Here is a 26286-nt window from a genome sequence, read left to right as displayed (position 1 = left end):
CAGAGGATTAGCTGGGAGGTTACAGAAGCATTTCAATGGGTTCAGGAACCCCTTTAAATTGTATGTAATAATCGGCGAGTACGTATAATCTTCTGTTGCAAAAGTTAATGCGCTTCATCAAACGGCTTCCTAAGGAGAATGATTAAGAATGTTCTATAGGCACGCTTCCCTACATTTTCCAAAAATTTAAATGGCCAAATATTTAAAAATAATAATCGGAAGTAACCTCTGCAGCCTGGTTACCATTTCATCAAATCTTATTTACCTAGTAAGCTCCCCCCTGTCGTTCAACGTGGTACAAGCACCATCTTCTCAGGAAAGCATCCATGCCCATGTCACTGGCTCAGTCCCCACCCGAACCTGTGCCACCCCTTTCTCGGCACCTTGCGCGCAGCTCTACTACGGCACTCCTCACACTGTATTACGACTCTCCTCACACGTCTCTAAGTACCTCTAGGGAGTGCCAAGTGCGTGCTAGGTGCTTGTCAAGTTAGATAAGAATTTTTTTCTCACAAAAATGTATTTATATTTGGATTTCATTAAAAGTAGTCATTTTAGCTGATGAGAAGCCTGCAAATCAGGAAGCAACTTAGCTCTGTTAAAAGAACTCTAAGCGGGACTGATCTGAGTTCAAGTAAATTCTGACCTCTCCGAAACTCAGTTTCCTTCTCTGTGAAAAGGGAGATCACCACACCTACCCATCAAGGTTGTACACGAACAATATTTGTTAGGAACCGAGTAAGTCCCTGCACTTGATAGGTACCCCACCATCACAACACCAACTACCACCATCACCATCCTTGCTGTGAATTATTCAGCTGTGACAAGTAATAGAACACTGACGTGTGTATTAATGGGTTGCTCCTCTGACCAGACTGACTGTGTTTCAAAGACTAGAGAAAAGAAAAATCTGTGCAAACAGCCTTCCAGGAGATGGAGTGCAAAATGATGTTTCTGGAAGTTCAACGTAGGAGCAAGCTACTTCCATATGTGATGGCCTGGCTCCCTGAACCCTCCAGGCCTCCAAAGGTAGCAGGCATGCCATTCTCCCTATCTGCAATAGTGTGGGACCCTACCCAGGCGGACTATTGCTCTCTCTGTCTCACATCTGTGTCCAAGCTTGTGAGCTCTACACAAGGCTGCATAGATGAACATGTCCATCCCTGAAAATAAGGACACAGACTCAAGGCTGAGAATTCTTCTCTCCTGCTCAGCAATCTGCTACAATCTGTTATGATCAGCACATTAACAATCCAGTCCAAACCTTTTGCATTTTTCCCCAAGCCCACATTCTTTCAGCTACTTCCCACCTGTCCGAGATGGAAGCCATCTGACACACACTCCTTCTCCTCTACCCATAGACATTTTCACCACCTTCCACTCTATCTTAGAGTAGGACCCCTTCTCCTTTTCATGATCAACAGCTCCACCTGTGTTCTTATTCCCTCTTAGTTTCTTTTCTAGGAATTTGCTCCAACAGATATTCTTCCCATTCTCTTCTGCATCTTCAAGCTCTCCCTGTCCACTCAGCTTTCCTCCCTGTATGAAATCTCCCTTGGATTCCCCAAATCTTGTTCTTCCCTTCAAAGACAAACTCCTTGAAATAGTTCACTTTTCTGGTCTTTTTCTGTACTTGTTAAATCTGGCCTTTCCTCTCCTTACAGGCCACTAAAGCACAATAATGCCTCCAAAAGTAGCTATATCTGGCTTCAGAAGCATTAAGAATGTATATATTCTTTTCCAAGCCTTTCAGAAACACTGAGGAAGGAGTTATTCAGTAAACATTTGGTGCCACTTCTAAATATCCCTCAGACCTGTCTCCTCACCCATAGTTCCAGCCATCAGGGCAGATTCTCCCAATCTCTTCTTTCTTGAAACTTCTTCCAAAATTTTCTCTCCCCACCCCAGTTTTCCATCTTCAGTTAAACTCATTACTGTGGACACTGATCTATTATTCCCCTTCATCACTCTGTGCTGGGGTTAATGTAAACACAGACACATCTTATCAAGGAAGATCTACTATATACTGGGGACCTACAGGGTTTCTTCATTCACAGATGGAAACAGGGCACCAACCCATCCCACCTCAGCCCCTGGCCATTTTCCTCCACTTTTTCTCCCTAATATCCCTGAAAATAGCATTGCCTAGTGTACAGGACTTTGTCCACCAAAGTCTCTCCTAATGAACCTTGATTTTAGGAAATTCTTCCTGAAAGGTAAGCAAATCAAAATGAAAATTCAATTCAGCTGCCTCCAGACCCTTCATTCAAACTTGCTACTTGGTTTTGTTTTCTGCAAACTGCCGTGAAAACTCTGCTCTCCTCCTCTATTCTAGAAACCTTCATTAATATAACTCTTATCTATAAGTTGCTCCTGCATTGAAGTAAGCCATCTATTTTTGAATCTTTAAAACATTTTCTGACCGTATCTTCACAGTAGATAAAATGCATAAAATGCTCTCCTCTTTCCAGTCGACATGTGCTTATAAACCTGGCATATGATCCCACAACTCTGTACCAAGTCTCCTTTCAAGAGCTGCTGCTCGATATTCGGCCTTTGAACTAGAGGACATTGTGGCTTTGAGTTCACACACAACGCTGTCCACTGTTACTCTCATTTAATCCCCATTGCTCCTCTGGAATGTGGTGATGTTTGGTAGTATGGTAGTAGTAGTAATGCGATTTAATATTTACTGTATACCTCTACTTAGTCATTACTTTTAAAATATTTCATTTAATCCCAGTAATAATCCTGACTGGTGGAGACTTTTCCAATTTACAAATGAAGAATTTTTAGAAAAGTAAACTGATTAGTTGTCAGAATCAGAATTTAAACTCAAATCCATCTGACTCAAAGTTTTAAAAGTTACTAATCAATTACATCTAATGGATAATACTGTAGTTCAGAAATGACACAAGCTTTGCGAGAAAATAACTTATTTCTTCATTTAGTCTTTCACCCTGATTGAAGACTTCTCAATTTTAAAAGCAGAAAAATTAACTACTGTAGATTATCCATATTTGGTTACAGTATAGAAAATGAAAAAAAAATCCAATGAAATCTAACACTGAGAACAACACTTAGTAAATTCTGAATAGGAAGGAATTTTCTTAATCTAACTAAGGATATCTATTTTACAAAACACTAAAGCAAGCAATCTACTGATTTTGGAAGTGTTCCCATCAAAGTAAAAAACAAAACAAAATGCTGACCATCACAATGTCTACTCAGCATTATCTCAGGAATCCTCACCAATGTAATGACACAAGAAAAATAAGAGTTTTGGGGACAATTGGAAAAGAAGGAAAAGATGTGGTTATTTGGTCTTCAATGTCTACACAGAAAATCCAAAAGAATAAGCAAATAAATTTCAAGAAATAGTAAGAGAATTCAGCATTGCTGCAGGATACAGTTAACCATATGAAATGTCACTTCCTCATACCAGTAATAGCCAATTAGAGAATATAGTAAAGGGACCTGGCTGGTTCAGTCAGTATGCGACTCTTGATCTCAGGGTTGTAAGCTTGAGCCCCACATTGAGTATAAAGAGTACTTAAAAATAAAAATCTTAAAAAAAGAAAAAGAAAAATACTGTAGGAAAAGGATACGGCTTAGAATACCTGCAAAGCTACAAAATAATTACAAATAAATTTAACTGAAGAGTTTAAAGAGATTCATATGGAAAATTACAAAACAAGGAAAATCTGATATAGTATAAAGATGTCAGCCATCCCTCAATTGATCTCTAAGTTCAATGCAATGTCAATAAAAATCCCAAAAATCATATTGATATGGAAAAACAAAAAAAAGTTTCAGTGAAAAAAACAACAGGGTGCAGAGTCTTGTCTTAAGAGAGTCAATGCTTACTAAAAACTATAATAATTAAGGTAGTATGGTATTGGGCCTGGAATTGTTTATACAGATAAACAAAAGAGAATAGAAAGCCCAGATACAGACACATTTATATACAGAAACTTGATACATGGCAGAGATAAAATGATTTATCCAATAAAGAAGCTAACTGCTTATCCATATAGAAAAAAAAAAACCTACATCTTTTTCTTATATCATATACAAAAGTAAATTCCACGTGGGAAATTAAACTTAAACCTTTAGAAGTATAGAAACATAGCTTCTTTACTTTGGCAGAGGGAAGTTTTCTTAAAACCAGAGCATAGAAAACCTGAAGAAAGTATTAATATACTGATTACATTAAAATTAAAACTTTTTAAAAATAAAATACAAACTACGTGAACACAGAAGTCACAGACTTCAAGAATATATGTGTAGCCCATTTAGTCAATGAAGATTAGGATCCAGAATATATGTAAAATGCCTGTGAATGACAAAGAATCCTTGACCAACCCTCAGTCAGGCTCCACTGAGCCCCCTTCTCACCGAGCCTCAATCCTGGGCTTCTATGTGTCCTTGCAGTGCCCAGTTGTAACAAGAATCCTGCAGAGTCAGTTTTGTGAGAGCTCCCTACTCTTGATGTCCCCTATTAGTGATTTCCTATCCATTGAACCCTTCATTCTGCTCGTTAGCTACAAATCCTCAGCGGCCCTTGCTTATTCCAGGTTGAGTCCAATTCCCATCCTCTATAGAGAGGACCCGTATTGCTACAGTCTGGACTCAAGTCCTCTTCACCATTTCAACAAGCATCGGAATAATTTTTTCTTTAATGTAAATCAATTTTAAAAAATCAACTAAAAATATGAAGTAGTTGAACAGGGAACACAAAAATAAACTTATGACCAATAAGCCAATAAAGAGATGCTCGACTTCACGAGTAATCAGAATTATACAAAGACAGGGGTGCTGGGTGGCACAGCGATTAAGCGTCTGCCTTCAGCTCAGGGTGTGATCCTGGCGTTATGGGATCAAGCCCCACATCAGGCTCCTCAGCTATGAGCCTGCTTCTTCCTCTCCCACTCCCCCTGCTTGTGTTCCCTCTCTCGCTGGCTGTCTCTATCTCTGTCTAATAAATAAATAAAATCTTAAAAAAAAAAAGAATTATACAAAGACAAATAACAAAAAGATGACATTTCAAACTCACTAAAATTGGCAATGATTTTTTTTAAGTCTGAAATTCCCAAGTATTGCTAAAGATGTGCAGAAAATGTGAACTTTCTTCTGCTGTTGATAAGAATGTAAAAAAAGTAAAACAGTTTAGAGAACAATTTGTTGTTATTCAATAAAATTATCTGTCTGCGTACCCTATGACCCATTTCTTGCATGTCTATCTATATAGCCCAATCTTTCTCACAGATGTTCTGCAGGAAAAGTCTCAATGCCTTATGGTATTCATCATGTATAATAAATTATTTTCTCTTCTGTGCATGTAGAAAGATACTATGTGCCATCCTCAAAAGATGAGAGAAAACAGTCACTTTAAATCATTTTCTTGTCTCACAAAACTTGTCTCACAAAACTCCAGTTGAGAAAAGCTCTAGATAAATGATTCTGAATCAGACACTACCTAATATCACCCAAGGGCATTTAGAAATGGGAGGGTAATGGCAGCTATTTTTCCATTGTCATTAGTGACTGGAGTGCTACATTGGACAAACAGCACCCCGGGAGTCTTAAATGTTTAATATCCTTCAACGCACAGGCCACTCTAACACAACGAATTGTTCTGCCCAAAATGCCACTAGCACCCACCTCAGCCCTAGACAAACTCTACAGGCAAGACATAATGAGACATGGATAAGAATGTACATTGCAGGGGCTCCTGGTGGCTCAGTAGGTGAAGTGTCCAACTCTTGATTTCAGCTCAGGTCATGGTCTCAGGGTGGTGAGATAGAGCCTGGCAATGGGCTCCACACTGGATATGGAGCCTAGTTAAGATTCTTTCTCTCCCTCTGCCCCTCCCCCCCCAAAAAGAATGTGCATTGCAGGCAGCACTGTTGTTACAGCAAAAAGCTAAAAGGAAAAAAATTATCAATGTCAGAGGGAAAGGATAAACAAGTAGGAGTAACATCATGCAGTTAAAAAGAATGAAGTGGAAATAGAAGTACTAAAATATGGGCCAAAAAAAGCAAGTTGCACAATGAAATGTCCAAAATACTATTTTCACTCAGTTTTAAAAATGTGAAATCCAATATATCGTATGGATATATAAGAAAAATAGAAGAGCATGAATAGATATGGTAAGGTCAAATTCATGATAATGATACTGATGTGATCAAGCTGTGCCTACAGTGGAGTACTATAAAGCAATGAAAATGAACGAACGACTACTATAAGCAACAACATAGATGAACTTCACAAATGAAATATTGAGCAAAAGAAGGCAGATACAAAAGATTACATAGTTTATGAAAACTGCTGCATAATGTTAGAACTCATAGAAGTTCCCCTTAGGAGGAAAGGGTATAATCACTGGAAAGGGGACAAAGGAGGCTTCTGAATTGCTGGTTATGTCTTTATCATGGTGTAGGAGGTGGTTCTGAGAACAAATTTACTTTGTAAAAATCTATAGAGCTGTACAATTATGACCTGTTCACTTTTCTGCTTGTTTTGTCTTGGTAAAAATGTTTATTTAGAGAAAATTTAATCATCTTTTCTCCTTTCTGCCTGCCCCCCCCCTTACCAGGGATCTCTTCCTAACTCCCTCATTTCTGTCAATCACACCATAATTTTTTCTATAACCCAGGTTCATGCCCTCGTTTTAGGTCTTTCAACCCCAGAAAACCAATGCTTGCCAACACTGATGAATGCTACCTGGAACTTCTATCAAATCTGTCTTTCCTTCTTTCCCAGCATCAAACAGATCTTCTGTTTTCCGTCTCACACTGTGTTTTATTAATCAAATTCAAAGCCAAGACACTTTTGGCATCTTATCCTGGTAACTCATAAAAGGCTTGTATCCACTGTGAGTAGGACCTTTTGAAGGTATTTTAAAGGATTCTTTGGCAAACAGTATGTGGGACAGGAATTAGTCAAGATATCTCTGGTAATTTCTGGGGAGACTGAGGAGACTTCTCTTGGAAAGCCTTGTCTTTGAACATCTTTTTTCTCTTTTCGTTTTTACTTCAACACATTCAACAGAAATTCAATTGTCAGTGTTTGTATGTATATACAAAGGGAAAAGAAAGCCCTAAAATTCCACAAGTTATACCCAGAAGTCAAATCTCGTAACATTTTAATTATGTTTGCACGGACCTGATAACACATACCAATTGATTACAATTATAAATTCCACAAAAATAGTAACCATTTAAATGATTAACAGGAAACAAATATCTTCCCCTTTCTTCTGGATATCATAGCAGTCCCTGACTGGAACCCTTAAGCAACTGTCCGTCTTTCAAATAGATTAAACAGTACAGATTTGGCTGTTTTCAATGCACTTTCATATACATTAACTTACTTGATCCTCTCAGCTGGTCTAGTAAGTAGGCAGTACTACCAACATTCTTTCATTATGATTTAATGTGTCAATGTGTGAAATCAGGGAATGAATGGCTCATTGAAGGAGTCACAGCAGATAACCCTAGGTCCCTCCTGAGGGATTTCCTTTAGGAACATCCTTAGGAATGTCCTTTCAAATGAACTGGATGTGTCCTAGTGTGACAGACACAACTGGACTGATAAGTGCATAACTGAGCAACTCTGACAGAGAACCTGGGGTGCAAAAACTGATAATAGCGTTCAAATGGCAAATTACACTAGACTTTAAAGTTTTACTCCATTAAGTGAGAACAAAGGTTTCAAGTTCTCTTAGTCTATTTCACAGAAAGTCAATGCCTGACCTGTAAGCATTTACATTCAGAAGCTTGCCTTTATTACAAGATGGCCTTCGAGTTTTAAAAATCAAGCTTTAGTTTTTAGAAAATGTACTCAAATTGTGAAAAAGGTAAATAATGAAGATGAGAAGGCATGATGTTCACATGTTTTATCCTATCAATGTGTTACTCTGTGTTTCCGAGTGGAAAAATGCAAATAAATTCAAAAGTCTTTATGGCTTAGTACAAGGCCTCTTGTAAAGGACAGTATGTAAATAATTAAGCATATAGAGTTAGAAGTTATTCCCAGGGGCGCCTGGGTGGCACAGCGGTTAAGCGTCTGCCTTCGGCTCAGGGCGTGATCCCGGCGTTCTGGGATCGAGCCCCACATCAGGCTCCTCTGCTATGAGCCTGCTTCTTCCTCTCCCACTCCCCCTGCTTGTGTTCCCTCTCTCACTGGCTGTCTCTATCTCTGTCAAATAAATAAATAAAATCTTTAAAAAAAAAAAAAAGTTATTCCCAGAGGACTGAAAGTTCAAGTGATAGGATTTGATAAGTCGCTATGAATAAAAACTAAGGAAAGAGAAGGATAGAAACTGGTGAATGGGTGAAGAGAAATATGTATTTATCACATGCATACTGTGTGTCAGATATTGTTACACAGTTAACCCATAATAAATTATTTAATTTTCACAAAAAAATTCATTAGCTTAAGGATTTTTGCTCATTATTTAACAAAAGAGCAAACAAATGTTCAGAGGTATTATTGATTTTCCCTAAATCACACAACAAACATTTTATTGCTGAGATGTGAACACTGGCCCGTGTAACCCCAAAACTCTTGCTTTCTTCTCCACATCCAGTTGCCCTGCAAGGAAAAGGAGATTCAGAGAAAACACCTGAAAAGTAGTAGCTAAAATAGCAGAAGGTGGTTGGCATAGCGTCACAAAAGCCACCTAATGAGCAATTCCAAGAGGGAGGGAATGGCTCCCAGTGAATGATATGCCTTTATATTCCTAGCATTCAGCCAACAATAAGTACTCAAATATGTGCTAAACTACAGAAATGTCACAGAAAGAATAAGAATGAGTGTTAAGAATATAGTGCTGTCTCTAGAAAAATCATTTGTATCACCCCAAAGGGAAATTTCAGAGAAGAGCACTGATTTTTTTATACATGATTAAATACTTGAGGAAACGATGAAAAAGAGGAAGGTGCACATAAAGACTAGTTAGCAGATAGAAATAATAGGCAGAGTAGCGCCGGGTAAGGGTTAACCCGATGGGCCTAGGGATCAGGATGTATGGGTTTAAATCCTAACTTGGTATGTGTGTGACCTTGGTCAAGTTACTTAACCTCCCTGTACATCAGCTTCCGGAGATAACAACCATACTTACCTCATAGGATTGTTACTGTGAGGAGTAAATGAGTTAATATATGTAAAGTACTTAAGACAATGTCTGACACAATCTTCAATATTAACTAGTCTTTCAAGAAGTTGGACAGTGTAGGGAAGGAGTAAGGTTGAAAAATCTTAGGGAGAAGCAGAGTCAGGAAAAAAAATACTTTAAGGTAGAAAAGACTCGGGCATGTTTGTAGACATGGGGAGAAGGAGAGATTCAGGAAAGATAAATGGAAACAGGAAGAAGCTGTGGGAAAGATGAACACATTTGGAGAAACTGGACTTAAAAAAGGAGAAAGAATACAAGTCCTGACACAAATGAAAAGGTGGAGAGCAGATGAAACAGAGCAGTTTTCAGGACGTAGCAGAGGAGGTGAGATAGCAAAGATCACAGATTCCAAGGCAAGATCTCTGTCTCACTAAAGGAAGCAATGATAACAGTGGGAATTTTGCAGAGTAATGAAAAGATTTTAGAAGAGATATTCTTGAAATTTTGAAAAGGTTCGTTAGAGATGCATAAAGGTATAGTTAATACCAGTGAGGAATGGGCTAAATTCAGAGAGGATTCAGGTATCAGTTTTTGTGATGTTTCCAACACAAAGACTAGAGCCAGGTAAAATGGCCCACGGGGCAAGAAGTGTTGAGATGCATCCAGTGGGAGCAAATTCCACTGACAGCCCAGCACTACCCAGAACTCCCCTTCGCGACAGTCTGGGGGCATCATCTGCCTGCCACTAAACCAGCTTTTCTGTAAACACCAATCAATCAAAATCAATGAAAATCACTTCTTACATCACTTTATTACTTACTTAGTTTTCAATTTCAACTAATGGCTAACATAACCACATATAGGAAAGTAACTGATTTCTGTTTCATAACTATTGTGATTTTAAACAGTAAATAGGTTTTTGGTGAAATACAGCAGACTGGGCATATATATTTATCTGTAGTCTCTCCTGAAACTCCTTAAAATAAAGGAATAAAAAAAGGGTCATCACATCACGGGACAGAAAGAATGGGAGATGATATAACAACATGGAGATATTTGTTTTGGAAAATGAAAAGTGAAGGATGCAGTCGAACTGACTGCCTATGAGAAAAAAGTCAACAATAAATAAAGTGATGCAGGGCCAAGAATTTCAGAGAAGTTTAGGGAATGGAGGCACCAAATACCTCTCAAAGTGACAGGTGAAGAATTAAACTAAAAATAAGAGAATTCATTGTAAGTTTATGAAGGGAGCAATCAGAACCCCAGATCTTTGCTCCCAAAACAATGCAGCATAGCAACCACCCCAAACGACTAGAGATTCACCCTCTGAGAATACTGAACCAGAGACTTTTGCTTCAAGGACGAAAGGCAGAGTGAAGGCTGCAAGGAGGTACGGAGCTAAAGACAGGGGTATTAAGTCAAAGCTGCACAGTGCTCCGCCCCTGCGGCTCCCACCCCACTTCCAACATGGGCAGCCAGGAATACACAACACCCTTGCCACTTCCAGGCGAGAATGGAGAAAAACCAACCACCTAGAGAAAAGACCAGTGGAAAAGCCATACATACGGGTTTCTTGATCAGTTTTTTCTATCTCATACTTAATAAGAAAAAGAATGCTTTCCACATTTCAGTATAATATTTTACTTATGTTCTGAAAAGACATAAAGTCTGTCTGTTCTATCCCACTGATGTGTACCCAGTATTTAGAATAGTGCCAAGAACATACTAGGTCCTCAGAAATATTTGATGAATGAATTAAATGTATTCAATATCTGTTGGACTCCCATGGAGACCCAAGCACCTCCAAAACGTTCTCTCTGTATTTGGAGAATATCACTTCATGTCAGTTGTTGACAAAGGAAGTGTCCCTAACATCACCACATTTTGCAGCTAAATTCCACTTCTCTGCACCTCAATTTTAAACATAAAACTCACAATAGTTAACTTCTAAAAATGGTTGATATTAATGTTTCTTCCATTAGGGAAAAAAAAAAGGAATGCCTATCACTTTATATTTATTGACATCAATTCCTAAAGAAAAGCATTAAGAGGTTTCCTGTAGAAAAAGACTGGCTATATGCAAACAATGAATCACAGAACAGTACATCAAAAACTAATGGTGTACTGCATGGTGACTAACATAACATGTTTAAAAAAAAAATAAAGAAAAAGACTGATTACAGACTATAGGAGAAATAAGCCATATGGTCCCTTCTAGTGTCCTAGAAAAGCTACCACTCTCCGGAGTACCTAACATGCCTAAGGAATCAACACCTAATAAAAATACAGTCCTTCTGAAGCTGTAGATTCACGCGGAAAAGACCCATCTGGCTGCATAGATACTGAAATGACTTCTCCACAGGTTTATATGGTCGTCAGAGAGAACAAAGCAGCAAGTGTCACAGGGTGAGCTGTGAAACATTACCCAGTGGCAATAACTGAGTAACTAACTGTGTTCCCCTTCTTCCCTCATGACTGCCTTCTTGTTATTGCCCTACGACCCCCAGCTTGTCCTGGAAATATGTGCGCTCCTGCATACAAGCACCTGTGTGCCCCGTGCGCACGCACGCATGCGCACGCGCGCACACTCCTGCGAGTCCCAGGGATTGCGATGCCCAACGTCTACTGGGTCTGGAGTAAGACTACTAAGGAAGCCTCACTGATTTGTCTAAATATTTAAAAGTTATCATCAAACTAAAGAACTGTTAAATAAAATATCTTCCATCCTCTTACGGTCATAAATACATTTACATGGCAATACATTTTTTTAAATGTGTAAAGCTATGGTTTTTATATGACTGAACACAGACAAAATACCAAAGGCAACTAAATTGAAATATTATTGCATATCTGAGTATTCTGTGATGGACCAGAATTATTTGGATGAGTATCAATTAAGACATCCCTAAGTCATGGATTTTAACTATTCTATAACAATTCTTTTGTTCTTCCTATATTCCAGCAAAGTCAAAAATCATGCTATTATCGTCTAGATTGTCATATAATTTGCATTCTATTGATAGAGTGCCAAATATGGCTACTTTTCTTTGCTTGCTCATAGTTTCTTATTATTTTCAATTTGGAAAAACTTCACTATGTTGAAGCAGTAGCAACAAGAATAGTCAACAAAATTCATAAGGTGATTCTTGGACTTAGAAATGAACCATGAATTTTCCATATCTTGTTCAATTCTCATAATGGGGGTATCTAGGTTAAGTCAATTTTATCATATAAAATATTAGAAAATATTTTAGTTTTATTATTAAAATCACTATCACTTATATTACACTACCTACTTTCTCTTAAAGCAATATCTAAACCTTTATGGTATTTCTTAAATTCAACCTCTTTCAATATTTTAATGCAATATAAAGAGAAAACTGAAAATAACATTATGTTATTCAGTTTAAGTCTCTCTTCATTTAAGACTATGCCTTCAACCAAAATAGCCAAAAAATAGTCCCCATGAGAAATTAGTGTCAGGACTATTTGTACGGCTCATCTCAAGGCCAGGTGCATGGCTGTCATGCTGGAACACGCCTTCTCTGCCTTCAGCTGGACTTCTAATTCCTAGAAGTATATTTCCAGAATCCTAGCTTCATTACAGCCTCTCACTAGATTGGTAGTTTACCATTGTTTACAATTCCACAGTCGTTTTTTTTTTAAGATTTTATTAATTAATTAATTAGTTAGTTAGTTAATTAATTAATTTTAGAGGGACAGAGAGCACAAGCAGGGTAGGGGAGGGGCAGAGGGAGAGGGAGAATCTCAAGCAGACTCCACATTGAGTGCAGAGCCTAACACAAGGCTCGATCTCAGGACCCTGAGATCATGACCTGAGCCTAAATCAAGAGTTGGACGCTTAAATGACTGAGCCACCCAGTTGCCCTCACAGTCATGTCTATTCAGAATATTGATGGAATTGTGCCATTAGTCATCAGCATTGATGTCAGGAAGTCCAATGCCATTTAGCCTCCAGTTCCCTTGTATATAGCCCATTTGACTCTTCTCAAAGATTTTAGAATATTCTTTTCTCAGATATTTGCATGGCTGGCTCTTCTTTCTCATTATCTAATTCTCTCCTGATCTCTCCAGGGATCTTTCTTGATCAATCAAAGAAGCCCCCCCCATATCATTCCCACATCACTATTTTTTTTAAAGATTCAATTTATTTATTTATTTGAGAGAGATAGAGACAGAGACAGAGACAGAGTGAGCATGAACAAGCGGAGGGGCAGAGGGAGAGGGAAAAGCAGACTCCCTGTTAAGTAGAAAGCCCAGCTCGGGGCTCTGTCCCAGGACCCCAAAATCATGACCCAGGCTGAAGGCAGATGCTTAACTGACTGAGCCACCCAGGTGCCTCCCACATCCCCATATTTTATTCTCATCAAAGTATTTGTTGTTATGTGGTATTTTCTAGTTTTACTCTTTTCTATATTGTCTCCTAAATAAACTGTAAGATTCACAAGAATTCATCTGCTTCTGAATCCCCAGTGCCTAGGACAGTGAACAGGTACTAAATGGTTATCGGGTAAATGAATGAAAGCCTGTGTTCAAGCATTACTTCCAGAAGGACAGTAGGAATAGCTTTTCAACTGGTATTTGTAAATTACGTATAACAGGATCACATGCGGGATCCCATTTTTGTCACGGTGTTCACATTTACTACAAACACGTCTTCTGGCCATGGTAAATCATAAATTAGGAGCCCAGAAACTTCAAAACTAAAATCAAACTTTGGAGCAGTTCAATTTATTTGTCTTCAGGAAGCAACAGCCTCGGGCCAAATGATCTTCTTTCCTTACAAAAATTAATAGTTATTAGGTTAAGAGTTAATGTCATCACCTTGATTCTAGTAGAGCAATGATCTGAAGAAGACAATCCAGCAAGGTGCACAAGCATGCAGCCTTCAGCATCAGATGGCCTTGGTCCCGATCCAAGCTTTGCCATGTAGGAGCTACGTGTCCTTGAGTTTGTTATTTAACCTCTCTAAACTATAGTCCTGAATTGCAACAGTACTTGTCTCCTAGGCTATGATGAGGGTTCAAGGAGGACATTAATTTAAATTTCTAGGCAGAGTCCCTGAGCATTAATAAATGTTAGCTATAATTATTGTAAGAAATTATCTATTTGAACATTTGCATATTCTTTGCAAAATCTTGGCTCAAAGTATCATTCATTACACTGCATGAAATAATTTCCTCTCTTAGCTCAGTGCTAACACAAAAATGCCTCTTCAAACACACTTGAGATTTTCCTTAATCAGGTGGGGCAAAGTATATGAATGATCGTGTTTTCTTTCCAGAAGGAAGCTCAGGTCATTTGCCATAACAACCTCTTCCAGGTATCTTTTTTTCTACTTTTTTTTTCTTAGCTGGCTTTCCTTGATTTTAGTTTCAGTTTTTCTTTTTTATATTGTGTTTAACTTTGTAGTTTATGGATCTGCTATTTACCAACCAAGTGACCCCTGGGGAAGTTATTTAACATCTAAAATTCTACTTTTCTCATCTGTCAAATGAGAAGTGTTGTGAACACCAATGATACTGTCACCTAGTACCCTTTTATCATAACCACTCCCCCTCTACTCCATCCATATGCCCTTGCAGTCATACAAGGGGCCCAACCCTCTAGATTAATCTAGAAGTGGATGACTAATTCAAGCCAGGCCAAGGAGACACTTGCCAGGAATTTGGACTTAGAACTGAAAGAGTCAGGTCAATTTCCTTCTAGTGACTGAAATTGTAAGACATAAACCTCAGGAGTTGCTAGTGGCTATGTTTCCCATTTATAGAAGGAGTCAGTGCACAGTGAAAGAAAGAATGACTCTGAGCTACAGGGAGGACGAAGACAAGGAGTCTAATGGTTCTAATGGTTCCTAGGTTCTTGCTCTTCCTATAGCCTGGCTGTTCCATTAGACAACCCACTATCTTTCCAATAAAGTCTCCTTTCTGCAGGGGCGCCTGGGTGGCACAGTCGTTAAGCATCTGCCTTCGGCTGAGGGCGTGATCCCGGTATTCTGGGATTGAGCCCCACATCGGGTTTCTCCGCTAGGAGCCTGCTTCTTCCTCTCCCACTCCCCCTGCTTGTGTTCCCTCTCTCGCTGGCTGTCTCCCTCTGTCAAATTAATTAATTAATTAATTAATTTTTAAAAAGTCTCCTTTCTGCATACATAATCTGGGTTTGATATCCATCACTTGAAACCAAAATAGTTCTAAGATGTAGAAAATAAACCCTATTTTGAATAATTGTTATAAAAAGTAAATGAGAGGGGCGCCTGGGTGGCTCAGTTGGTTAAGCGTCTGCCTTCGGCTCAGGTCATGATCCCAGGGTCGTGGGATCCAGTCCCACACTGGGGCTCCCTGCTTAGCGAGGAGTCTGCTTCTCCCTCTGCCATTCCCCCTGCTTGTGCTCTCTCTCCCTTTCTCTTTCTGTCATATAAGTCAATAAAATCTTTTAAAATAATTAAAAATAAAAGTAAATGAGATAAAACAATTAAGTGCCTAGCATACTACCCGGCATATAATATTCACTCAAGAAATGATACCTATTAACATTATTTAAAAGACAGGGATACAAATTCTAAATCAGTTAATTAATGAACACAACTTTAACAGCTTACAAATCTTTTTTTCTTGCAGTTTCAAAATCACTCAAAGGAATTCTTTGGTTTTGGATCTTGAAAGAATTACAAAATAAGAGAAATGCTCTGATTAAGTTTGCTATGTATCACTGTATAAATCTAAGTAACTCATACATATAATTAAATAATCTTAGAGAATAATGAAGTCTCAGATCCAGTAACCCTCAATTTCTTGCTTAACTCACTTGCTCAGGGTAAATTATACGGAGGAAAATTAGAAAAAGAATACAGACTTACATTCCACTTATCCCACATATACAAGAATAAGTCAGATACATTTAAGCATGTAAAATACGGATTTAGCTACATTCACAGAAGTCTTCACATTATGCAAAGGATGCAATATAGTAGAGAGAAAATGGAATCCCGTACCTGTAGAGATACCACACTGACATTATCAAAATGGATGTGTCCATTAGGCTCTGTGACAGCTGGATTTGCATAACACGTCACACCATTGATGGCAGGTAACGTTTTAGGTTGATGAGTTTTCTCATGAGAAGGACCAAAGTCATCATTTCTAAAGTGGGTATGATCATTCTACATGAAAAAATTTAAAAAGCAAGAGGAGGTTATAAGAATAAAAAATGATGGCTCACACATGCAAGAAAGTAGAGAGTTTAGTGCTTTTTATTCGCAAGAGAAAATTCTTATGTCTATTCAATATGTAATCTTTTTAGATTTATAATTGTATCTTCACTTATTAGATTCTGTTTTTTCATATTAGGGTATATATGCCTTCTTATTTTGATGAACATGAATGAAAACAAATTGTGCACATTTTTCTTGACATTAAATTGTTGGTACTTATTCCAAATTCTACACTGTGAATGGATTGTTTTTCTTATACTTATCATTATATTGACTCTTCTTTCTCTTCACATTCACAAGTCTAATAACTGAGTTGTTCACATAATTATAAGAATAAAATTCCTGGGGCACCAGAGTGGCTCAGTCAGTTAAGCATCTGACTCTTGATTTCAGCTCAAGTCATGATCTCAGGGTCGTGAAATTTAGCCCCATGGCAGGCTCTGCGCTGGGCGTGGAGCCTGCTTAAGATTCTGTCTCTCCTTCTGCCTCTCCCCCTCTGCTTGTGCCCTCTCTCTCTTTCTCAAAAGAAAAAAAAAAAAAAGAATAAAATTCCTGCCTTTATTTGCCTATAAATCTATGTAAAGTAGCTTTCAGGGGTCAAACATCAAACATTTTCAATAAAGTCTACTTACCTGACCATATGTCTTTAATAACATCTTAAGCACTCTCTCAAAAAAGAAAAGCATGTAAAATCCACCAAACACAGCAATTGCCTTCTCAACATAGTTGTCACTTTTGGGATTGAATCCAAATGCCTGAGAGAGAAAAAAATTCAGGTAAAAACAAGTAATTTAACCTGATTTCTGGAAAATAATATGAAATCTTTCAGTATACAATTTTCACCAAAGTTCTAAGTCCATCTTCAGGTCAGGTAATATTGGGAATTTAACCACCAAAATCACAAAATAAAAACTATGAAACTTAAGTAACCAAACTGTGAGAGATCACATAGGAGTCTTATAACCAGAGGAAGTTCTATTAATAAAACCCCCAGAGTATCTTATAGTTTCCTAGCTATAAGATAGCTTTCTATATTATAGTTTCCTACCTTCAGCATTATTTGCCTTGAAGGAGAAAGCTTTTCGTAGCTAGGGGAAGCACCGATTCCCACCTTTATTGATAATGTTAGATCCAGGTAATGAAGAAAAATGAGACACTGATAATCCATTTTCTCTAAAAGTAATATATTTGTCCATCAAACCCAGATTCAAATTTTTAAAGCAAATATGACAAGCCATTTGGATTACTGTTTTCCCAAGAGAGACCCTTTTAAACCTAGAGGATCCTGGTAGGCCCTAAAGAGATAAAGAACTCAAGGGCTGGGCCTAAGAATGAAGAAGAAAAGATTTCATTCACACACACACGTGAAAATGAAATAATCTACTGTTTAAGGGACATGGGGCAAGAGCTAGGGTTTGAAATTATAAAGAGTCAAGGTTTTCCTACCAGACAAGACACACAAACTTAAATAAAAGCTGCAGTAAATGTTTGAGGACATTTTGTGGTATATCTTCAATAAATCTGACATTGCAGGCTCTTTGGAAAATAAATAAATAATAAAAGTTCATAGAAAAATTAAGTTTGCCAAAATGCAAGACTAAATAAAGTTGTAAGGCCCTTAGAGGTGTCCCAGAGCTGTCTGGGCACGTCCTGGTGGCTGGCCTCTTAGAATATTAATTTTATCTCTGACACTGATATACCCTGTAGCTTGAGACAAGCTTTTTCATCTGCTGTGATTCAGCTTTCTCTTATCCAACACTATCAACCAGACCATAAAACACTGTGAGAATTATGGAGCCTTAAAATGTACAAAGTGCTAAAACATTTAAAAGAAACAATCATTCATAGAAACAAACAAGCCAACATCCTTACCTCTGGAATAAGCTGGAAAATGGCATTTGAAAATAGAGTCCCAATAGCCAGGCCCACGAAAAAGGTCAATATCTTAGGGAAATAAGATTTCTTTATCAATGGAGTCAAAATCAATCCGAGGAGAGATGCCAGATTAATAATTGTCACTGACAGGAGTCCATATCCCCAAACTGCAGGTCAGAGGGAAAGAGTAGAAATTAATCAGAGCAATGAAGCCAAATGAAATCTTACTGTACATGAATCTTGAAACAACTTTTTTCTTTAAAAGCTTGAACCAGATACTTCTTTATTTTTTTTTTAAAGATTTTATTTATTTATTTGACAGAGATAGAGACAGCCAACGAGAGAGGGAACACAAGCAGGGGGAGCGGGAGAGGAAGAAGCAGGCTCATAGCAGAGGAGCCTGATGTGGGGCTCGATCCCACAACGCCGGGATCACGCCCTGAGCCGAAGGCAGACGCTTAACCACTATGCCACCCAGGCGCCCCCAGATACTTCTTTAAAACAAGATTTTCTCAATGAAAATTATGCAGAAAACTGTGAACATAAATACAGAATAATAAATATTAAGAGTAACACTGCTTATACCAGCCCCAAACCACTCAAAGGCTCCAAGAATTTTATAGCTTGCAGGAAACTCGGCAAACATATGGAATAGTGACAAACCATCTGAGGCCCACAGGCTCCAAGTCACCTACTTTCATCTGTAGCTCAAAGCCTGGTCTAAAACTCAGCCTTTCAGAGGAATATAGAGGCGGTGTGAGTTTCAGGGAAAAGGTACAAAGCGATGGGTGGAGGGTAGGGGTGGAGATGGGTGGTAGGGGTTAGCTTCAAGGTGACCGGCGCTGCTGATACTGCGTTTGTCATAATCGCTGGTCTGCAGGCGGCCCTGCAGAGGATGTCTTTGGGAAAGCAGCACGTCGGCCCTCCAGCTGGGGCCTCCAGGACCTGGACTCAGCCCCGTGCAGGGAGCACTCAGGAGGGGAGCACATGGGAACCGGAGAGTAGCTGTGTTGCCCAGCTGGCCCCGCTGAGCCCAGATCAGGGCGAGAATAACCTGTGTCATGCGGACTCTGGTGACAGAAGTCCGTGGCGAGTCTTCCGACTCTCTATCCCTCAGGCCTGGTATCCAATAGGTGCTTAATACATATTGCCTGGAATGAAATGAACGAATGTCATCCTAAGCTTTCCAGCTAGTGGCGTGTGTCACCTCAGTTTCCTCCTGATTATCCCGGGGGTGGGGGGGTGGTCTGAGGACACAACGGGAGCGTAAGTGAAGTGCGGCGTGAGGACCCAGGCCAGCCGCGGAGGGCAGTGCACGCTGACCTACGCACGGGCCCCGGAACCGTGTAACGCGGGGCTCTGCGGGCGCCCCGCACACCGCGCACGAACGTCAGCGTGACAGAGGAGGACATTGCCTGCGCGCCGCCGCTTCTCTAAAATGCCCGGAAGACATGTTTCCACGCCAGGCCCCTGTTCTCAGCGACACAGTCCGTGGAGCACCGTAGCGACACCTACTGCTTACGAGTGGTCGCCATCGCCGGGTACCCGCTAAGCAGCTCACACGTATTCATGGAGTCCATCCTCACTAAACCCTGCGAGGCAAGACTGCCAGTACCTCCTTCACACAGTCGGGGAAACCAAAGCATGCGGAGTTCGAGCGAGCTGCCCGGGCCACGCGGAGGGAAAGCTGGACTGTGAACCCAGGCGGTCTGGCTGCAGGGCTGACATATTTGAGCAATATGCTTCACTGCCCCTGTAGAGGTATTGTGATTTTTAACAAGACCAAGGGACTCAGCAAAACTGTAGATGATTTATATTGTGCTTCATGAATATAAGGTTGCTCACCACTGTTCTAGTTCAAGCGATTCTATCTACAAATAAACGACCTTACCAAATGCTTACGGAGCCTCGCATATAGACCAAACCATGGTTCCTGCCAACAAGGAGCCTGGATCTTTTGCTTGGGGAACTGGGAAATGTGTAGGCACAAATGCACACAAAGCAATACAGGTCGTCTATGCTGTATATCAAATAAACCGAGCAGAAAGTAAATGTTACTGTTACCACAAGAATCATCACAGCACTGACCATGACTTTATCTTCTCCAGACACTTTCCTATCAGTTGCAGACCCCTGAACAGGTCCTGCAAAGTCATTTCATTGGAACTATGAAGGTCCACCTCATTCCTGTTTACCACCTTATCACCTAAAACAATACTACCTACTCCCTTCAGACTCTCCACTTAGAGAAAGCTCTCAATCCCACATCCTCCATGGTGTCGCGATGTGTAGTTTCCTTTAATATGAATAGCCTTCTATCACTTCACTAGCCTACAGGCATTCGTTCAACAAATATTTATAATCTCATCAAATAGGATGCTGAACCTAAAATAAAAATGCAAAGAAGTTTCTGAGTACCAAACTGAGGCAAAATCACACACACATATGAAACATATCACTTTCCCCTGAGAAATCTGTGATCTCCGTACACAGCAGAAACATTAGGATCAATTTCAATTTCTTACCCCAACCAGTCAATTTCATAGACGGTTGGTGACCAAACCCTATCCAGTTTTGCTTGAGACATCTCTCACTCCAGTTTCTCCATCACCATTGCTAACGCCTTGAGTTCAGGCCCTCATCATCTCACTTCCTCTTCTGATGCATTATGACGGCACTCCTCTCCCTATGTGAAATGGCCACCAGACTTACTATTCTAAAACACAACTTGGATCATCTCACACCTCTCTTCTTTATAAGCTGACTCCCACACGACTTTTCCAGTGTTATTTACACACTTCTCAACACGGCCTTTATGCTAACACAATGCTTTCCAAGAACAAAATTACCTTTACTTGTGGTTCTTTATCTGAAAATATCTATCTTCACTGCCTGAGAAACTCACACGTGTTTCTTTAAGCCAATGCCAAGACATCGTCTCTAAAGCTTTCCCAGCTCCTCCAGGCAGCTCTATCCCTCCCTCCTCATGCTTCCCATGGCTCTCTGATTGAAGGTAATTGGACCACGTACCATGTTTATAAAAGCTTTATGTCATGACTCCTTTGAATTAGCTTTACTTTGGTTTTTCATTTCTTTGAAAGAACTCAGAATTGACTCTATATTAAGCGAACTGTTACATCAAGAATCCAGTGCCTTTCATTACTTAAAAAAAAATTTATGTGTGGGAAAACAATAGGCTTACACAGGGAGCAGGGAATGGAGTGAACCTATGGACACATGTATAAGACGAGTGAAGACATAGTCTTCCTTCTCTGTGTGCCAGGCACTGTTCCAGGCATTTGCATATACTAACTCATTTGATACCCCAACAATTCTAGAAGGAACGAACTATAATTATCTCCATTTTACAGATGAGATAACTGAGGCACAGATATATTAAATAAATTGCTCAACACAGACGCACACAGAGCTGCACTAAAATAAAACAAGAGAGTGCACCAAATAAAGGCAATATAGTGTCAAATTAAACATCTTAGATTAGTAATAATGAATACTTCACCAGTTTCCCTAATTCTCCAGAAATTTTTCTCTCTTCTCCTACCCTGTCCCACCCACTCCAGCCTCATTTCAATTCCTTAAACAATGTGACCCTAAGAGGCATTTCTGTCATTAGGCTTCTGTCCAAATATTTGGTGCCTGTCTAATCTTGTGACTTAGAACTATTGATTTTTCATTTTATGACTTTGCAGTGTTGACCCTGGAATGCTCTTACTTCCTGCTTCCCAATTCCTTGATCCAACCTCCCAGCTCCTGAGATAGAGGAAACCTAAGAATTAAGGTTAAAAACACTTTGGAATGTCAGTCACTAAACTGCACAGGGTAGAGAACTTGCTTTTTCTGAAGCTTCATCTCTTATGCCCAGAATTATGTACCTGATAGATATATTTTACATAACAGATGTATATATAGGGCCTAACTACATGCCATATTATATTCTACATGCTTTACAGATATTAAGTTATTTAATCCTCATAGCAACCTTATGGTAAAGGTACTGTTTCAGGTAAGAAAACTGAGGCAGAAAGACATAGTCATGTGCCCAACAGAGCTGGAAAATTATAGAGCTGGGATTTGGGCCCAGGTGAGCTGGCTTCAGTAACTATGCTTTTCACATGATATACTACTATTAAATTTTGATATGTAAAGCATTTTCTGAATTTACTTTTGAATATAAAATGCAAACCATATTAAACCAATTTGTAGAAATACAAACACATTCCTATTTAGTATATAATCTAGAAAAATAGTTGCTTAAACAATAAGTTGTAAAATTATTATTCACAAAATTGCTAACTATATTAATAAAGTATGTTTGGGGCCTTCTGTTGTTCGTGTATGTAAATATAGAATATAAAAGAGAACATGGATCCTGAAGCGGAGACAGCTTGGGTTCGAACCAGGCTTTATCATGTACAAACTTTGTGCTCTTGAGCAAAAGACTTGAAACTCTCTGGACCTACATTTCCTTGGCTATAAAACGGGAACAGCAGTTTCTACACCATATAGTTGTATGAAGATTAAATGAGTTAATATATGTCAAGTATTTGGAAGAGCACCTGCCACGCAGTAAGTATTACAGAAAAATTGGATGTTATCAATATTTTTGTCGTTGTTGTAATTCCTGTTACTCAGAGATCAAAGTATTCACATATAGAAAAAGGAACCCACAAGTCAGTAGAATAAGCACTTCCTTTGTTGAGATGTCCCTTTTTTTCTCTATCTTTTCTCTCTTTATAGTCTTTCACACTCAGGTCAGATATGCTCACTCAGACCAGTGGCTTCACATGCCATCTCTAAGCCGACAAATCTCTAGCCTTGACCTGTGGTCTGAGTACTAAATGTGTGCATGCCACTGCTGCTGGACGTCCCTCCTTGTGGGTCTGTGTCAAAGTCTCAAACTGACCATGTGAAAAATTACACCCGACCCTCAGCACTTGCTTCCCCGTAAGGAACTGCTCCTCCTGGTCTTCTCTACCCTGGGAAATGGCACAACCATCTCTACAGTTTCAGAGGCTCAAACCTTGATTCATTCTTCCCAACCCCCACATTCAGCCAGATGCAGACCATTCTAGCAGTTTCCAAAATCCATCCTGGATCTGATCACTTCTCCTCCCTTCTACTTCTCCCACCTTAGTTCATGTGCCATCATCCTGAGCACCAACCGTTGGCAACTGCCTCCTGACTCATTGCCTTGCTACCTGTTTTTCCAACTGCAGGTAGAGTAATCTTTTACGAATCCAAACAAAATCATGTGACTCCCCTGTTTAGAATCCTAGAGTGTCTTCATACCACATTCAGAGTAAGATCCAGTCAACTTACTGTACCCTACAGGGCCCTGGCATCATTTCCTTCTAGTCTCCCTCCTGCTTACTATGCTCCAGACACACACACTTTCTTGCTGTTACTTCCATACGCCAAGCTCATTGCCAAGCTTATGCTGACTCTTCCCTTGACCAAGAATGTTCTTTTCCCAGAGAAGATCTTGCCATGGTCCTTCCATACACCAAGCTCATTGCCAAGCTTATGCTGACTCTTCCCTTGACCAAGAATGTTCTTTTCCCAGAGAAGATCTTGCCATGGTCCTTCCATACACCAAGCTCATTGCCAAGCTTATGCTGACTCTTCCCTTGACCAAGAATGTTCTTTTCCCAGAGAAGATCTTGCCATGGTCCTTCCATACACCAAGCTCATTGCCAAGCTTATGCTGACTCTTCCCTTGACCAAGAATGTTCTTTTCCCAGAGAAGATCTTGCCATGGTCCTTCCATACACCAAGCTCATTGCCAAGCTTATGCTGACTCTTCCCTTGACCAAGAATGTTCTTTTCCCAGAGAAGATCTTGCCATGGTCCTTCCATACACCAAGCTCATTGCCAAGCTTATGCTGACTCTTCCCTTGACCAAGAATGTTCTTTTCCCAGAGAAGATCTTGCCATGGTCCTTCCATACACCAAGCTCATTGCCAAGCTTATGCTGACTCTTCCCTTGACCAAGAATGTTCTTTTCCCAGAGAAGATCTTGCCAATGGTCCTTCCATACACCAAGCTCATTGCCAAGCTTATGCTGACTCTTCCCTTGACCAAGAATGTTCTTTTCCCAGAGAAGATCTTGCCATGGTCCCCTCCCTACCCTCAGTCAGGGCTCTGCTCAAATGTAACCTCATCAGAAAGGCCTCCTCTTACCTGTCAAAAATCACACTCACCCACTGTTTCCTTCTAGTCCTTACCTGCTTTATTTTCACATTTATCACCCTGAAATTATATTATTTATTTGTTTGTTTTATAAATTTTATTATTTCTCTTCTCCATTACACTGTAAGTCCTGAAAGGGCAGGGAATTTTTCTTGTTGACTCCTGAATCCCCAATGCCCAGAATAGTGCTTGGCATGTCATTCAATAAACATTTATTGAATGAACAATGTACAAAAAAGGAGAATTAAAATATCCATGTGGGTCAGGTTAACAATTTGAGGATACCAAGAAGTTGCACAAAGATGACAAACAGACCCCCTGAACAAGCGGTTTATTTCATCTGCAAAAGAATTCTTCTACATGTTTAAGCATGTGAATGACACAGTTAGCACATACTTGTTTTCTTATATTTTAAGATCTCTTTGCAGCAGGTTATTCCTTTGAAATGCAACATCTCTGGCAATACTATTCGAGGCATTTAAAATAGTCACTGGCATTTTCTTTCATTTACAAAAATTAAAGCAGTAATAACTCAGTACCTTAATATTTAATCTAGAACCATGTTATTCCTCTATCCCTTTACTGAAAATTATGGATAAATGGATAAGTTTTTAAATAATATGATAAGCACAAGGTAACAGAAATTGATCAATTATGAGCCAAATAGTTAATGTACACTCCAACCTGAACAGTATAAAGCATACATTGTTTAAAATCAGGAACTGAGGGGGCACCTGGATGGCTCAGTTGGTTAAGCGTCCGACTCTTGACTTTGGTTCAGGTTGTGATCTCAGGATTGTGAGACCAAGCCCCGCATTGGGCTTTGTGCTGAGCATGGAGCCTGCTTAAGATTCTCTCTCTCCCTCCCCTTCAGTCCTTCCCCCACCCCATGCTCACTCTCTCTCTCTCTCTCTCTCTCTCTCTCTCTCTCTCAAATAAATAAATAAATAGGTAAATAAAGAAATAAAATAAACAAATAAATAAATAATAAAATAAAGTCATGTCTTGAGTTTTACAAAGTTTTCAAGAGTACCAAGTGTAATTTTGACTCCACAAATAGAAAAGCATGATTTATGAAGTTTATATGAGTTCTAATTATTCTTATTCTAAATACTTTCAGAATATAAGTATTTTACCAATGGCTTCTGTGTATATTAATTAAAAGCAATAAAGCAAAGAAAGGAGCATGTGAATTTAATTTCAGACCAGCCTATAGACTTTTCAAACAAACGGAGAAAAACACTTCCAACATACCTTCTGAAATACTTGGTTTTGTTTTGTGTTTGGGCCGATCCTCACAAGGATGAAAGTTCAATTGCTGTAAGACCGCTGGACAGATGACAGAGAAGTTGGAGCTGCTTATCTGAGTAGCATTTGAAAAGCCATGAAGGGAAAAGATCTCTTCAGCTGACAGACACTGCAACAGGATAAACAAAGTAAACATATATTTGTTAGCACAGTAAAAGCATGCAAGCAAAGATACTTTAGAGAGACAGAATATTTCATCTAGTCACACAGCACTAACTCTACAGAAAAGCCCTAAAATTTTAAGAGTCCGTACCTCTTTAAACCTAGAAACAAGAAAAAAATAACACAAACAACAAAACAAAACAAAAATCCTTCTTGATCAACAGTCTACCTATGGCAGTCAAAAAGGTAAGAACTGGTGTGGGGGTTTCCAAGGACATTACAAACATTAAAAGTAGACCAATAGCTTTCAAATCAAAAGCTTTAAGAAGATTCTACATTCTCAATCTCTCCTCTCTGTTTGTCTTTAGATTGGATATTTTGTATAGGCTATTGGACTAACTCTCTGTAAGATTTCTTGTAGACAAACACCTGGCTCCCT

The 26286-nt window shown here is 39.3% G+C and overlaps 1 protein-coding gene across 1 annotated transcript in view; it reads right to left on the bottom strand.

Annotated features, from left to right (window-relative positions):
- Positions 1-26286, bottom strand: part of SLC39A8 (solute carrier family 39 member 8) — a 69439-nt gene that overhangs the window by 21543 nt on the left and 21610 nt on the right. The window contains exons 2-5 of the mRNA XM_034671457.1: positions 25692-25854; positions 18225-18394; positions 16985-17107; positions 16134-16301 (exon numbers count right to left, since the gene is read on the bottom strand). Of these exons, the coding sequence (XP_034527348.1) occupies positions 16134-16301; positions 16985-17107; positions 18225-18394; positions 25692-25854 (624 nt within the window). The remainder of the gene's footprint in view (positions 1-16133; positions 16302-16984; positions 17108-18224; positions 18395-25691; positions 25855-26286) is intronic.

This window comes from Ailuropoda melanoleuca, chromosome 11 (genome assembly GCF_002007445.2).
Source record: "Ailuropoda melanoleuca isolate Jingjing chromosome 11, ASM200744v2, whole genome shotgun sequence".
NCBI lineage: Eukaryota > Metazoa > Chordata > Mammalia > Carnivora > Ursidae > Ailuropoda > Ailuropoda melanoleuca.
The sequence above is the reverse complement of the archived record's forward strand: the minus strand, read 5'-3'. Positions and strand labels throughout refer to the sequence as shown.